At 39.9% G+C, this 13,171-nt stretch overlaps 6 protein-coding genes across 6 annotated transcripts; 4 read left to right on the top strand and 2 right to left on the bottom strand.

Annotated features, from left to right (window-relative positions):
- The first annotated feature begins 1,351 nt into the window (after positions 1–1,351).
- On the top strand, positions 1,352–2,201 carry LOC26529410 (serine protease 1). Its single transcript, XM_015179159.3, has one exon. The coding sequence runs from the start codon at positions 1,354–1,356 to the stop codon at positions 2,146–2,148; it is 795 nt and encodes a 264-aa protein (XP_015034645.3). The 5' UTR covers positions 1,352–1,353; the 3' UTR covers positions 2,149–2,201.
- A 1,122-nt stretch (positions 2,202–3,323) lies between these two features.
- On the bottom strand, positions 3,324–4,153 carry LOC6639543 (serine protease 1). Its single transcript, XM_002061940.3, has one exon. It carries the CDS (start codon positions 4,148–4,150, stop codon positions 3,371–3,373), a length of 780 nt encoding a protein of 259 aa, XP_002061976.1. The 5' UTR covers positions 4,151–4,153; the 3' UTR covers positions 3,324–3,370.
- Positions 4,154–4,979: 826 nt separating this feature from the next.
- On the top strand, positions 4,980–5,797 carry LOC6639542 (serine protease 1). Its single transcript, XM_002061939.3, has one exon. The coding sequence runs from the start codon at positions 4,983–4,985 to the stop codon at positions 5,760–5,762; it is 780 nt and encodes a 259-aa protein (XP_002061975.2). The 5' UTR covers positions 4,980–4,982; the 3' UTR covers positions 5,763–5,797.
- Positions 5,798–7,267: 1,470 nt separating this feature from the next.
- LOC6639541 (serine protease 1) lies at positions 7,268–8,094 on the bottom strand. The gene has a single exon (XM_002061938.3). The coding sequence runs from the start codon at positions 8,089–8,091 to the stop codon at positions 7,312–7,314; it is 780 nt and encodes a 259-aa protein (XP_002061974.1). The 5' UTR covers positions 8,092–8,094; the 3' UTR covers positions 7,268–7,311.
- Positions 8,095–8,968: 874 nt separating this feature from the next.
- Positions 8,969–9,786, top strand: LOC6639540 (serine protease 1). The gene has a single exon (XM_002061937.4). It carries the CDS (start codon positions 8,972–8,974, stop codon positions 9,749–9,751), a length of 780 nt encoding a protein of 259 aa, XP_002061973.1. The 5' UTR covers positions 8,969–8,971; the 3' UTR covers positions 9,752–9,786.
- Positions 9,787–11,475: 1,689 nt separating this feature from the next.
- On the top strand, positions 11,476–12,359 carry LOC6639539 (serine protease 1). Its single transcript, XM_002061936.4, has one exon. It carries the CDS (start codon positions 11,483–11,485, stop codon positions 12,296–12,298), a length of 816 nt encoding a protein of 271 aa, XP_002061972.1. The 5' UTR covers positions 11,476–11,482; the 3' UTR covers positions 12,299–12,359.
- The last annotated feature ends 812 nt before the right edge of the window (positions 12,360–13,171 follow it).

The following is a 13,171-nucleotide window of genomic DNA, read 5'->3' on the forward strand; positions in this document are numbered from 1 at the left end:
AATATTTTAAAATGTTATTCTTCACAGAACACTATCTAGGTCATAGAATTACTTGCTGCTTACAAAATTTAAATTTTAGTATTGTGTTTTAGTATTTTTTATTCAAATAATTTTCTAAGAATATGCCATCGGGTAACGCAGATGCTGTCTTTTTTTTCATTGAGATTTCACATTATCCCTTTTTAGTCATATTATTTTATATTACAAAAAAATATCATATATTTACTTTTATCTTTAAATAAATAAACCTCCAATGATCAGCATTAAACAGTTCTTGGTTCTCCTTTTTATAGGTGGGTAATATTTCATAGATTGCTTCAAACTTTTTCAATAATTTGTGTACTAATTTTTATTTTCCAGAGCAGCACAATACATCTTTTATTTTCGTTTTTAAAATAATCTAGAGTAAAAAGAAAATATTGTACAAGTTCCTATCCCCGAAAATATGCAAGAAACAACGAGTTATTAATTTTTGTACTTGAATATCGTAAAAAACGTTCAAATACCGTTTCTTTTTGGTTATTTATATGATGCCACTTGACACGAAGGTGCCAGCAGCTTTCCAAAACAAACTTTTTATGGGACTATATTCAATTCAGACTTGTCTCTATCTAATCGAAATTAATTTAAGATTTATATACACATACATGAATCAGAGAATGTAAAATACAATTTAAATTTCTCTATTGTCATCATCTAATCTATTCACTCGAAAAATAATGCGTACAAATGATATATAGAAGCCAATAACTCAAATATTACTACAAAAAACCAGCCATACCATTGTGTGTATACCCTACAAATACTTTATTTGACCCAACAGCCACACATTACATATGAGTCGCAATAATAATAAAAAGTCATAATCGTTTTTCATGAAAACGTGCTTTATATAGTCAGATATACATACATACTTGTATGTCGATGCAAATTCGTATGCTCCTTTTTTAAAGGGTATTGTGTCAGTTTTGACTTCGAATTAAAACAATAATTTAGTCATAAATTAATAAAAACAAGACAAATAAAATTGGAAACGTGATTAAAATAATCACACTAAAGCAAACTGCGCATTTAGTATACAAACAATAAAAAACTTCTTGAACTAATTGTATCTTAACCGAAGAAGTGAATAAAATTAGCAAAACAAATGGGTATAAGGAAATGGTATAATTCGTGGAGAAATTGAGAAACTAAATTCTAAAATGGATGATTTTGCATGAAGGTATGACAAAGCTCTTATCGTGGTATCAAGAAGAACATTTTATAAAAATTTATGATCTCCTGATTAAGTGGAGCAACTTATGTATAAAAGGCCCATGTGAAAGCTATTGAAGCACAAGTTGTTTCAGCAACATGAAAGCCTTCATTACTTTTCTGGCTTTGGCTGTGGCCTATGCCGCTGCTGCTCCCTCCAAGGGAACCGTTGGCATCATTTACCCCAAGGATGAGGTGAAGACCAACAAAATCGAGGGTCGTATCACCAATGGCTACCCAGCCTACGAGGGCAAGGCTCCCTACACCGTTGGTCTCGGCTTCAGCGGAGGTTGGTGGTGCGGTGGTTCCATCATTGGCAACACTTGGGTCCTGACTGCTTCTCACTGCACTGGTGGAGACGGTGTCACCGTCTACTTCGGCGCCACCTGGCGTACCAATGCCCAGTACACCCACTACGTGAGCAGCGGCAACTTCATCGATCACTGGGTCGATGATATTGCTCTAATCCGCATCCCTCATGTTGATTTCTGGTCCATGGTCAACAAGGTTGAGTTGCCCAGCTACGGCCAACGCGACGACCAATTCCAGGACAGCTGGGCTGTTGCTTGCGGCTGGGGTGGCACCTACGATGGCAGCCCATTGCCCGACTGGCTCCAGTGCGTCGACTTGCAGGTCATCAGCAACAACGAGTGCGCCTCCGTTTACGGTAACACCATTGTCAACACCAACATCATCTGTGTCCGCGTCACCGACGGCAAGGGAACATGCCAGGGCGATTCTGGTGGCCCATTGGTCTCCCACGACGGTAACAAATTGATTGGTGTCACCAACTTCGGTTCTGCTTCTGGTTGCCAATATGGTCACCCAGCTGGATTCCAGCGTGTCACCCACCACTTGGACTGGATCCGCGACAACACTGGCATCTCCTACTAAACAACTTAATTGAATTCATTCAACGAGCAATAAAAAACTTTACAAAAAAATTACACCTCAACTATTTTGCAATCAAGTTTTTTCCCTCTGACAGCGGTCTACTATCAAAAATGGTTAAAAATATCTGCATTGGGAAAAGATATTTGCAATAACAGTCTCGATTGACATTAAGAATTGGCAGAGGAATCCAGCACTCTCCTTATAGATAAGAAACTTCAATATTATTCATATATTCAATCAGATTTTAAAAAATCTTTGGATAGTTTGGAACACATCAAAATTTTAACCATATTTGCCAAGTACACTAGACAATGTAGAAGGTTGCTTATTTTCCTCAGGCATTGTTTTTGAGTTCATTCCGAACGTAGCCTATTTCAAAGTCATAGCAAATAAGTACTTGATAATTTTAAAAATTAATTTCGACATTAATTTTGAAAATCGTCTAAAAATTTACATATATATTTGCAGAAAATTGTGTTCAAAATATAGTTTAAATTGTTTAACATTGGATTAATACAAAAGTATGGAAACTTGCATCATTGCTGCATTATGAATTTAAACTTATCAGAAAACAAATTTTAGTAAAACTTAAAGCTGAAATTTTTATTCTTCACACACAATAAGTTATTGAGAAAACACGCAAAATGTTTTAAAATTTAATTGACGTTTTGGTGAAAAATAAATCAAAGACAATGGAACCCAGTTGTCCTTTATGCAGCGGTCGGCATCCATACAGTCAGAAATGAGGCTTTCGCATTTGTTTATGCTTTACACAAAAAAAAAAAAAGTTAAGCTAATATAATTAGTTCCAAAAGTTTGGAAAAATGTTTAAATGCATTATAATAATGTCATAGAGGTAATGTAAAATTAATATTTAATGCATTTTAACCTGCTTTAAAGGAATTTGATTTCATTGCACATCAAATCCAAATTTTCAAATCAAAGAAATTAATAAATTTTTCCATTTTTTTATTGACGTGTGGACTAATTTTTTTTTGAGGATCATTTCTTGCATCATGCACCTACACGAGCATTTACAGTGTATGTAAGACGGCAGCGCTGCGACAGAGCTAGGCCCTAGTACAGGGAATGGGCCGTGCCGACCACTGCCTTAATGCATGCATTTGTGTAAAAACTCTGTTTGAGTATTCTACATTGAAATGAAAAATGATATATTTCAATTTTTTAAATATTTTTATTGCTTTCTAAAGTGACGTTCTTCTTAGTAAGAAATGCCAGTGTTGTCGCGAATCCAGTCCAAGTGGTGGGTAACGCGCTGGAAGCCAGCGGGGTGACCAGCTTGGCAACCGGATCCAGACACCCAGTTGGTAACACCAATCAGTTTGTTGCCATTGTGGGAGACCAATGGGCCACCAGAGTCGCCACCGCATGTACCCTTGCCATCGACGACACGGACACAGATGATGTTGGTGTTCACAATGCTGTTGCCATAGTAGGATTCGCACTCAGAGTTGCCAATGACCTGCAGGTCGACGCACTGGAGCCAGTCGGGCAATGGGCTGCCATCGTAGGTGCCACCCCAGCCGCAGGCAACAGCCCAGCTGTCCTGGAATTGGTCGTTGCGATCGTTGTAGCTGGGTAGCTCAACCTTGTTGACCATGGACCAGAAATCAACATGAGGGATGCGGATCAGAGCAATATCATCGACCCAGTGATCGATGAAGTTGCCGCTGCTCACGTAGTGGGTGTACTGGGCATTGGTACGCCAGGTGGCGCCGAAGTAGACGGTGACACCGTCTCCACCAGTGCAGTGAGAGGCAGTCAGGACCCAGGTGTTGCCAATGATGGAACCACCGCACCACCAACCTCCGCTGAAGCCGAGACCAACGGTGTAGGGAGCCTTGCCCTCGTAGGCTGGGTAGCCATTGGTAATGCGTCCCTGGATCTTCTCAGCCTTAGTGATGTCCTTGGGATGCACCACGCTCTCGTAAGCCGAGGCGGAGGCCACAGCCAATGCCAAAATTGTAATGAATACCTTCATGTTGCTCAAACAACTAGTGCCTTGGTATTTCCTTCAGCGGGCTTTTATACCCACAAAACGCCGAATGCAATCTAAGGATCATATATTTGTCCACCATCTTCGGAATTTGCGAGTACTCCGAGATAAGAGCCCTTCAATTGGAATTTGTAAAATTATGGGCTGAAAGTGATTTTTTTTTTTCAAGTTGTCGTGCGCGGACATAGTTGAGATTAATTAGATTTATGAGTCTGTAGTTAAACTTGTGAGTACTTTAACATCAGATCACTGCAGGTTTTTCTTTGTTTATTGAAAGTAACAAAACTTCAAAATAATAATTGGAAATAATTGGTATTGATATTTTAATTATTGATGTATGTACCTATGTATATTTGTGTCCTATGTATCATATCCTAATACTTTAATGCTTTATCGAATTTATATGTAACTCGTGAAGATTTTTGAACTCATAAATATTTGCAACATCGTTCAACTTTTGCAAGCTGTAAATTCGTTTTTTAAGAAGAGTTAAATTGGTAATTTGCTATCATTCGATGTAAGGAGGTACATTTCATATACACCTACACACATACAACTTTCGTTTTTCAAAATAACAAAAGAATTGATATTGGAGATACACCATGACTGGCAGTTAAATACTTTATATAATTATTGTGGTCACATAAATAATTGCAATCGTTCCTTTGGTTTAGTTAATAATTTGTAAGGGCCTTATCGCAGTATTTGCCAAACAAAGTATTGAAATATATATGATCCTTAGATTGCAGCATAAGATATGCAGGCGGGTATAAAAGCCCGCTGAAGGAAATACCAAGGCACTAGTTGTTTGAGCAACATGAAGGTATTCATTACAATTTTGGCATTGGCTGTGGCCTCCGCCTCGGCTTACGAGAGCGTGGTGCATCCCAAGGACATCACTAAGGCTGAGAAGATCCAGGGACGCATTACCAATGGTTACCCAGCTTACGAGGGCAAGGCTCCCTACACCGTTGGTCTCGGCTTCAGCGGAGGTTGGTGGTGCGGTGGTTCCATCATTGGCAACACCTGGGTCCTGACTGCTTCTCACTGCACTGGTGGAGACGGTGTCACCGTCTACTTCGGCGCCACCTGGCGTACCAATGCCCAGTACACCCACTACGTGAGCAGCGGCAACTTCATCGATCACTGGGTCGATGATATTGCTCTGATCCGCATCCCTCATGTTGATTTCTGGTCCATGGTCAACAAGGTTGAGTTGCCCAGCTACAACGATCGCAACGACCAATTCCAGGACAGCTGGGCTGTTGCCTGCGGCTGGGGTGGCACCTACGATGGCAGCCCATTGCCCGACTGGCTCCAGTGCGTCGACCTGCAGGTCATTGGCAACTCTGAGTGCGAATCCTACTATGGCAACAGCATTGTGAACACCAACATCATCTGTGTCCGTGTCGTCGATGGCAAGGGTACATGCGGTGGCGACTCTGGTGGCCCATTGGTCTCCCACAATGGCAACAAACTGATTGGTGTTACCAACTGGGTGTCTGGATCCGGTTGCCAAGCTGGTCACCCCGCTGGCTTCCAGCGTGTTACCCACCACTTGGACTGGATTCGCGACAACACTGGCATTTCTTACTAAATTTAAAGAGCAATAAAAATATCTATGAAAACATATTCTGTCACTGGGCTATAATTCTTGATGAGGGAGTGCAGCATGGGAACTTGGGACGAGTTTCATTCAAGTGGCAACTTTAGAGATTCATTCATTAGGTTCTTCTCTGCTGTGTGTTATCAGGTTTTGACGTTAAAAATTACTTGAATTTATTTACCCAATTAAGACATAAATTTAATTAAACTTGGTAAAGACTTAAGATAAGATAATTCTTATTGTTTTGTGTGCAATCAATTGATTCCAGAAGTAAGCGATTTGCAATTTTATGATTAGTTGAGAACATTCTATATACTTATACAATTTTTTAAACTGTATTATATGGTCATATATGCAATTTAATTCTATTCTCAAATATCCTTTCGTTCTCGACCCTAAACAGTATCTGCCATCAATGTCAGATTCAGTAGAATTTAATATTTTTGGGCACTCTAGATTAAGCTCGATTTTTACAGTGAGCTTTAAAATTCATATTGTCATCGCACTTGTGAATCTGTTTGATTTTATATTGCCTACTTTTTAGCGCAGAATATGGAATAAATTAAACATTAACAATTTATAGTCACACAGGGCAGCGTACCATTACCCTACTCAGTGTGTACTGCAGACATACCTAGCCCCAATTAAAACCATATGGTTCCCCCGGAAAAGCTCTCCCTGCTACGTATGCGGAGCTTTTTGCAAGCTATGGAACCTAGATACTTTCTATGTATGTACGGATTCAGCGCTTAAAAAAAATTCTAAAAAAAATATCAAAGAAGCTAACTTTGGCTATGCCGAAGCTTATATACCCTTGCAGTACTTGGCCATAATATTTTTACATGTTCCAAACTCTTTTTCTTGTAATTCAATTCATCAATGCACAGAGAAAACCTTCCAAATATCATTTTCATTTCTTGTTCTTCTTCTTTCCCATCCTCATTTACATGCAGGCCGCGATTTACACGCATACACAGATAGTTTATGTAGCGTTGCGTCTATGTGTGTATGCGTGTGCTCTGATGATTCGAGAAATGCCGTAGTTGGCTGCTGGCAGCGCTGCCAGAGCAGAGCCGATTTAACTTGTGTAACTTGTGTTCTACTAATCTGATCTGATTAAAATTTCGGGATCTGAAGTTTTGTACAAAAAAGTATCATATTAGTAAATTTCGTACGGATACTCCATTTTCTTCAACTATTTTTCTTTTACAACTCTATGATATAGTAGACGGATCCTGAAAATTTTCATACTTTATCTTACCTGGGTTATAAGTAGCTCAAACATTAAGTTTCATCCCGAAAGCTTTTCAGACGGCTAAAAAAACGAAAAAATGGGAAAAAACTATTTATAACAACTGAAGATTAAATTAAAAATCTATTTAAATACATATTTCATTATTTTGTTTAAAATAAAGTTAAATGAAATAAGTAAGTTTAGTCGTCCTCGAAAAACTCTGTTTGAATATTCTACATTGAAATGAAAAATGGTATATTAAAATTTTTTAAAATATTTTTATTGCTTTCTAAAGTGACGTTTTTCTTAGTAAGAAATGCCAGTGTTGTCGCGAATCCAGTCCAAGTGGTGGGTAACGCGCTGGAAGCCAGCGGGGTGACCAGCTTGGCAACCGGATCCAGACACCCAGTTGGTAACACCAATCAGTTTGTTGCCATTGTGGGAGACCAATGGGCCACCAGAGTCGCCACCGCATGTACCCTTGCCATCGACGACACGGACACAGATGATGTTGGTGTTCACAATGCTGTTGCCATAGTAGGATTCGCACTCAGAGTTGCCAATGACCTGCAGGTCGACGCACTGGAGCCAGTCGGGCAATGGGCTGCCATCGTAGGTGCCACCCCAGCCGCAGGCAACAGCCCAGCTGTCCTGGAATTGGTCGTTGCGATCGTTGTAGCTGGGCAACTCAACCTTGTTGACCATGGACCAGAAATCAACATGAGGGATGCGGATCAGAGCAATATCATCGACCCAGTGATCGATGAAGTTGCCGCTGCTCACGTAGTGGGTGTACTGGGCATTGGTACGCCAGGTGGCGCCGAAGTAGACGGTGACACCGTCTCCACCAGTGCAGTGAGAAGCAGTCAGGACCCAGGTGTTGCCAATGATGGAACCACCGCACCACCAACCTCCGCTGAAGCCGAGACCAACGGTGTAGGGAGCCTTGCCCTCGTAAGCTGGGTAACCATTGGTAATGCGTCCCTGGATCTTCTCAGCCTTAGTGATGTCCTTGGGATGCACCACGCTCTCGTAAGCCGAGGCGGAGGCCACAGCCAATGCCAAAATTGTAATGAATACCTTCATGTTGCTCAAACAACTAGTGCCTTGGTATTTCCTTCAGCGGGCTTTTATACCCGCCTGCATATCTTATGCTGCAATCTAAGGATCATATATATTTCACTACTTTGTTTGGCAAATACTGCGATAAGGCCCTTACAAATTATTTTTGTGATACTCAGTCTGGGAAAGATTACAAATTTCTCCTTTCCTTAACTAAACCAAAGGAACGATTGCAATTATTTATGTGACCACAATAATTATATAAAGTATTTAACTGCCAGTCATGGTTTGTATCTCCAATATCAATTCTTTTGTTATTTTGAAAAACGAAAGTTGTATGTGTGTAGGTGTATATGAAGTGTACCTCTTTACATCGAATGATAGCAAATTACCAATTAAACTCTTCTTAAAAAACGAATTTACAGCTTGCAAAAGTTGAACGATGTTGCAAGTATTTATGAGTTCAAAAATCTTCACGAGTTACATATAAATTCGATAAAGCATCAAAGTATTAGGATATGATACATAGGACACAAATATACATAGGTACATACATCAATAATTAAAATATCAATACCAATTATTTCCAATTATTATTTTGAAGTTTTGTTACTTTCAATAAACAAAGAAAAACCTGCAGTGATCTGATGTTAAAGTACTCACAAGTTTAACTACAGACTCATAAATCTAATTAATCTCAACTATGTCCGCGCACGACAACTTGAAAAAAAAAAATCACTTTCAGCCCATAATTTTACAAATTCCAATTGAAGGGCTCTTATCTCGGAGTACTCGCAAATTCCGAAGATGGTGGACAAATATATGATCCTTAGATTGCATTCGGCGTTTTGTGGGTATAAAAGCCCGCTGAAGGAAATACCAAGGCACTAGTTGTTTGAGCAACATGAAGGTATTCATTACAATTTTGGCATTGGCTGTCGCCTCCGCCTCGGCTTACGAGAGCGTGGTGCATCCCAAGGACATCACTAAGGCTGAGAAGATCCAGGGACGCATTACCAATGGCTACCCAGCCTACGAGGGCAAGGCTCCCTACACCGTCGGTCTCGGCTTCAGCGGAGGTTGGTGGTGCGGTGGTTCCATCATTGGCAACACCTGGGTCCTGACTGCCTCTCACTGCACTGGTGGAGACGGTGTCACCGTCTACTTCGGCGCCACCTGGCGTACCAATGCCCAGTACACCCACTACGTGAGCAGCGGCAACTTCATCGATCACTGGGTCGATGATATTGCTCTGATCCGCATCCCTCATGTTGATTTCTGGTCCATGGTCAACAAGGTTGAGCTACCCAGCTACAACGATCGCAACGACCAATTCCAGGACAGCTGGGCTGTTGCCTGCGGCTGGGGTGGCACCTACGATGGCAGCCCATTGCCCGACTGGCTCCAGTGCGTCGACCTGCAGGTCATTGGCAACTCTGAGTGCGAATCCTACTATGGCAACAGCATTGTGAACACCAACATCATCTGTGTCCGTGTCGTCGATGGCAAGGGTACATGCGGTGGCGACTCTGGTGGCCCATTGGTCTCCCACAATGGCAACAAACTGATTGGTGTTACCAACTGGGTGTCTGGATCCGGTTGCCAAGCTGGTCACCCCGCTGGCTTCCAGCGCGTTACCCACCACTTGGACTGGATTCGCGACAACACTGGCATTTCTTACTAAATTTAAAGAGCAATAAAAATATCTATGAAAAAATATTCTGTCACTGGGCTATTACTCTTGAGGAGGGAGTGCAGCATGGGGGCTTGGGACGAGTTTCATTCAAGTGGCAACTTTAGTGTTTCATTCATTAGGTTCTTCTTCTTAGCTGTATGTTATCAGGCTTTTTGACGTTGAAAATTACTTGAATTTATTTACCCAATTAAGGCATAAATTTAATTAAACTTGGTAAGGACTTAAGATAAGATATGTAATTCGTCGTGTTTTATATGCAATCAATTAATTTAAGAAGTTTAACATAAACATTAAGTTAATAATACGGAGTTAATTTCGATCATTTCGACGTTTGTATACCCTGCAAATTCATCGTTTTTTTTTTTTGGAAATATTATCATTTCATACAAATCTGTTAATTATCAAGTTTATGCGGAATGACAGATTGCTTTCTCTAGAAGGTTTATGGTATGGTTGGTGGAACTTGATAAATTTGGATCATTTCAATATATCTATAATTTTAATGGTAATAATTAATGTTCCCGTTTCCGTTAAGAACAGTAGTATACACCTAGACCCCGCTTTGCGTTTTTTCGAAGTTGCGTCGCTGCTTTATTAGTACTAATTTTTACTGTGCGTCGTTATATTCTTGTTGTTGCGTTGTTGTGAGTTCGATTGTTTAACTTTTTTGTTCTAAATCAGCCATTGTGGCAACGCCAATATCAACTTTTACCAACACTGCCTTTGAATTTTTGGCAGTTTTAGGTTTTTCAACATTGACATCTAGCTTACCTACTTCTGTTTATAATTGCGTCTTGATGTCAAAATTCGGGGATGGTTTAGTAGAAATGTTCGTAGAACAGTGTTTAACCTCCAAACCAATTTCAAAAGCGATGGGTCTGATTGACGAAAGAATGGAGAATTTTTATAAAAAACGATCCTGACAATGACAGAAGTTTTAAGGTATCCCAGGCGGTAGCTGCAAACATCAACTGCTTTATTTTTATTAAATTTGCAAAAAAAAAGCTATTCACCAAACTCTGGACAAATTTTTGGTGAACGAATCCACTAAAAACTCATAAAGATAAAATAATTGAATAGGTTATTTTGATTTAATGGAAGCAGTTTTTTTTAATGAATGAATGCAATAATATTTTTGTTTTTAAACGTTTACTTTGCTCAATTTTTCTTTCTAGAAATTAGTATTTTCATAGCCCGGGAACCTATCTTTGATCTTTCCATGGTTGCCTATTGAAAATCTTAATTCACTTTGCGTCGTTTCAGTTTTCGTCGTGTTTTTTTGGACCAACGCAAAGCGAGGTCTAGGTGTATAGTGATCCGGATCGGTTATGAACACTATATGCAGTAAGTTTGTTTTGATTCAGGGGAACGGGCAGATAGTTTTGAGGACTCATCTCCATATCTCTATATCCAGTATATTTATAGCGAATATATCTTATTCTATGCGCTGAGTACTTTCGAATAAAATAAATATGACTCCTTTGTAAGAGTATACTAAATATTATGAAAATGGGCCAGAAAAATTGCCCTTTTGCACGTACAGATATGACCTCAAGAGTTCTAAAGATATATGTATTTACAGCCCCCTCGAGGCGACAAACTAATCACCATTCAAATATAAATTTATGACATATATTTAATATTCGGACACTTGGTTGATAAGACTCGTCTATATAATAAACAGATATTTTGCAATTTGTCGTTAGTTGCTTATTCAACATGAAGCTATTAGTGTTCCTGATTTTGGGTGTGGCCGCCGCTAGCGCTGTGCCCACTCTCTCAAAGAAGCCTGTGCCCATACAGGAGCTGCAGTCCAATAAGATCCAAGGACGCATCACCAATGGATATCCGGCCTATGAGGGAAAAGTTCCATACATTGTTGGTTTGAGTTTCATCAAGGATGGCGTGAACACCTGGTGCGGTGGCTCTATCATTGGCAACACCTGGGTGCTGACTGCCGCTCACTGTGTCAACGAACGCGAAGCTGTGACCATTTACTTTGGTGCCAGTTTCCGTCATGAAGCCCAGTACACCCACTGGGTGGGCAGCAACGACTTTATCCGTCATCCCGATTATCAAGATAATTTGAACAATGACATTGCTCTGATTCGTACTCCTCATGTGGATTTCTGGTCTCTGGTGGATCGTGTTGAATTGCCCAGCTACAATGATCGTTACAATAGCTTCGCTGGTTGGTGGGCTGTTGCTTCAGGATGGGGTGCCACCTGGGATGGTGAAGGCATGTCCAACTACCTGAACTGCATTGATGTCCAGATTATTGATAACAATGAATGCCACAACATCTTCGGTAGTTATGTCATCGATAATACCATCTGTATTTCAACTGTTGGCGCTACCTCCACCTGCTACGGTGACTCTGGTGGCCCATTGGTCTTGCATGACGGCAACAAGTTGGTGGGCATCACCTCCTTTGGACACTGGGATGGCTGTGCTGCCAGTCAACCGGCTGGTTTCACTCGTGTCACTGGCTACTTGGACTGGATTCGCGATAACACTGGCATTGCTTACTACTAACATTTTTAAACCAAAAAGATATAAAAGAAGTATATCTAATCTGCACTTAAAAAAACTCAAATAATTTGTTTTTCTTTTTCATATCTATAGTGAATGAGTTATAGGAGGAAACGAATAGGTTTATATGTACTTGCATTTATAATCAGCTGAAAAACACTCTGATTGGTTAATGGTCGGAAACAAAGGGCTTTATCACCTGTTGTAAATTAGTTTCACACTTCAAATAGTGCTTCTAAACAAATCTAAACAATCACAATAGCTTTGCTTGGGGTAATACTTGCACTTAAAACAAACTTGAAACTCACCAAAAATACTTAAAAATGATTAACAATATCGAAATTCAACTGTTTGTAAATACAATTTGCACTTTACCGCACCTATCGGCCAACTCTGTTCCTACATTTCGAATGCAGTGGCGAATTTAGAGTCATCGCCGCCTTTATGACACACATTCATTAAGTAAACAATAACGTATACGCACAGTGTGACTGCAAAGTTAATAATATTCGAAAAGCACAAAATCATAAACAGATTGTCTGTATAAAAAAGTCTGTTTAAGTCTCAAAACTAGTTGAGAATCACAATTAAATGAAACAATACGGCAATTTGAAGCTCTGGTCGAGAGTAACAAAACTCCGAATACTGAGTGTGATTATGGTCCACCCTAATGCCTATTTTTGGGAATAAGACAACAACAAATATTTATGGTATTTACAATTCAAAAATGTTGACTTTGTTTTTAAATATAAAATCTATGTTTGACCACCTAGCCACAGGGGCTTCTGTAGGCTTAGGGTAATTCTGTCACTAGTTGCAAATGCCAACCATTGGTGGCTATGAGCCTTTAAGTCTACAAAATAGACATACAAACAG

Source organism: Drosophila willistoni, assembly GCF_018902025.1.
Source record: "Drosophila willistoni isolate 14030-0811.24 chromosome XR unlocalized genomic scaffold, UCI_dwil_1.1 Seg144, whole genome shotgun sequence".
Lineage (NCBI taxonomy): Eukaryota > Metazoa > Arthropoda > Insecta > Diptera > Drosophilidae > Drosophila > Drosophila willistoni.

Bases quoted from the DNA above. Each gene is read 5' to 3' on its own strand.
- LOC26529410 (XM_015179159.3), top strand. From the start codon at position 1,354: ATGAAAGCCTTCATTACTTTTCTGGCTTTGGCTGTGGCCTATGCCGCT.
- LOC6639542 (XM_002061939.3), top strand. From the start codon at position 4,983: ATGAAGGTATTCATTACAATTTTGGCATTGGCTGTGGCCTCCGCCTCG.
- LOC6639540 (XM_002061937.4), top strand. From the start codon at position 8,972: ATGAAGGTATTCATTACAATTTTGGCATTGGCTGTCGCCTCCGCCTCG.
- LOC6639543 (XM_002061940.3), bottom strand. From the start codon at position 4,150: ATGAAGGTATTCATTACAATTTTGGCATTGGCTGTGGCCTCCGCCTCG.
- LOC6639539 (XM_002061936.4), top strand. From the start codon at position 11,483: ATGAAGCTATTAGTGTTCCTGATTTTGGGTGTGGCCGCCGCTAGCGCT.
- LOC6639541 (XM_002061938.3), bottom strand. From the start codon at position 8,091: ATGAAGGTATTCATTACAATTTTGGCATTGGCTGTGGCCTCCGCCTCG.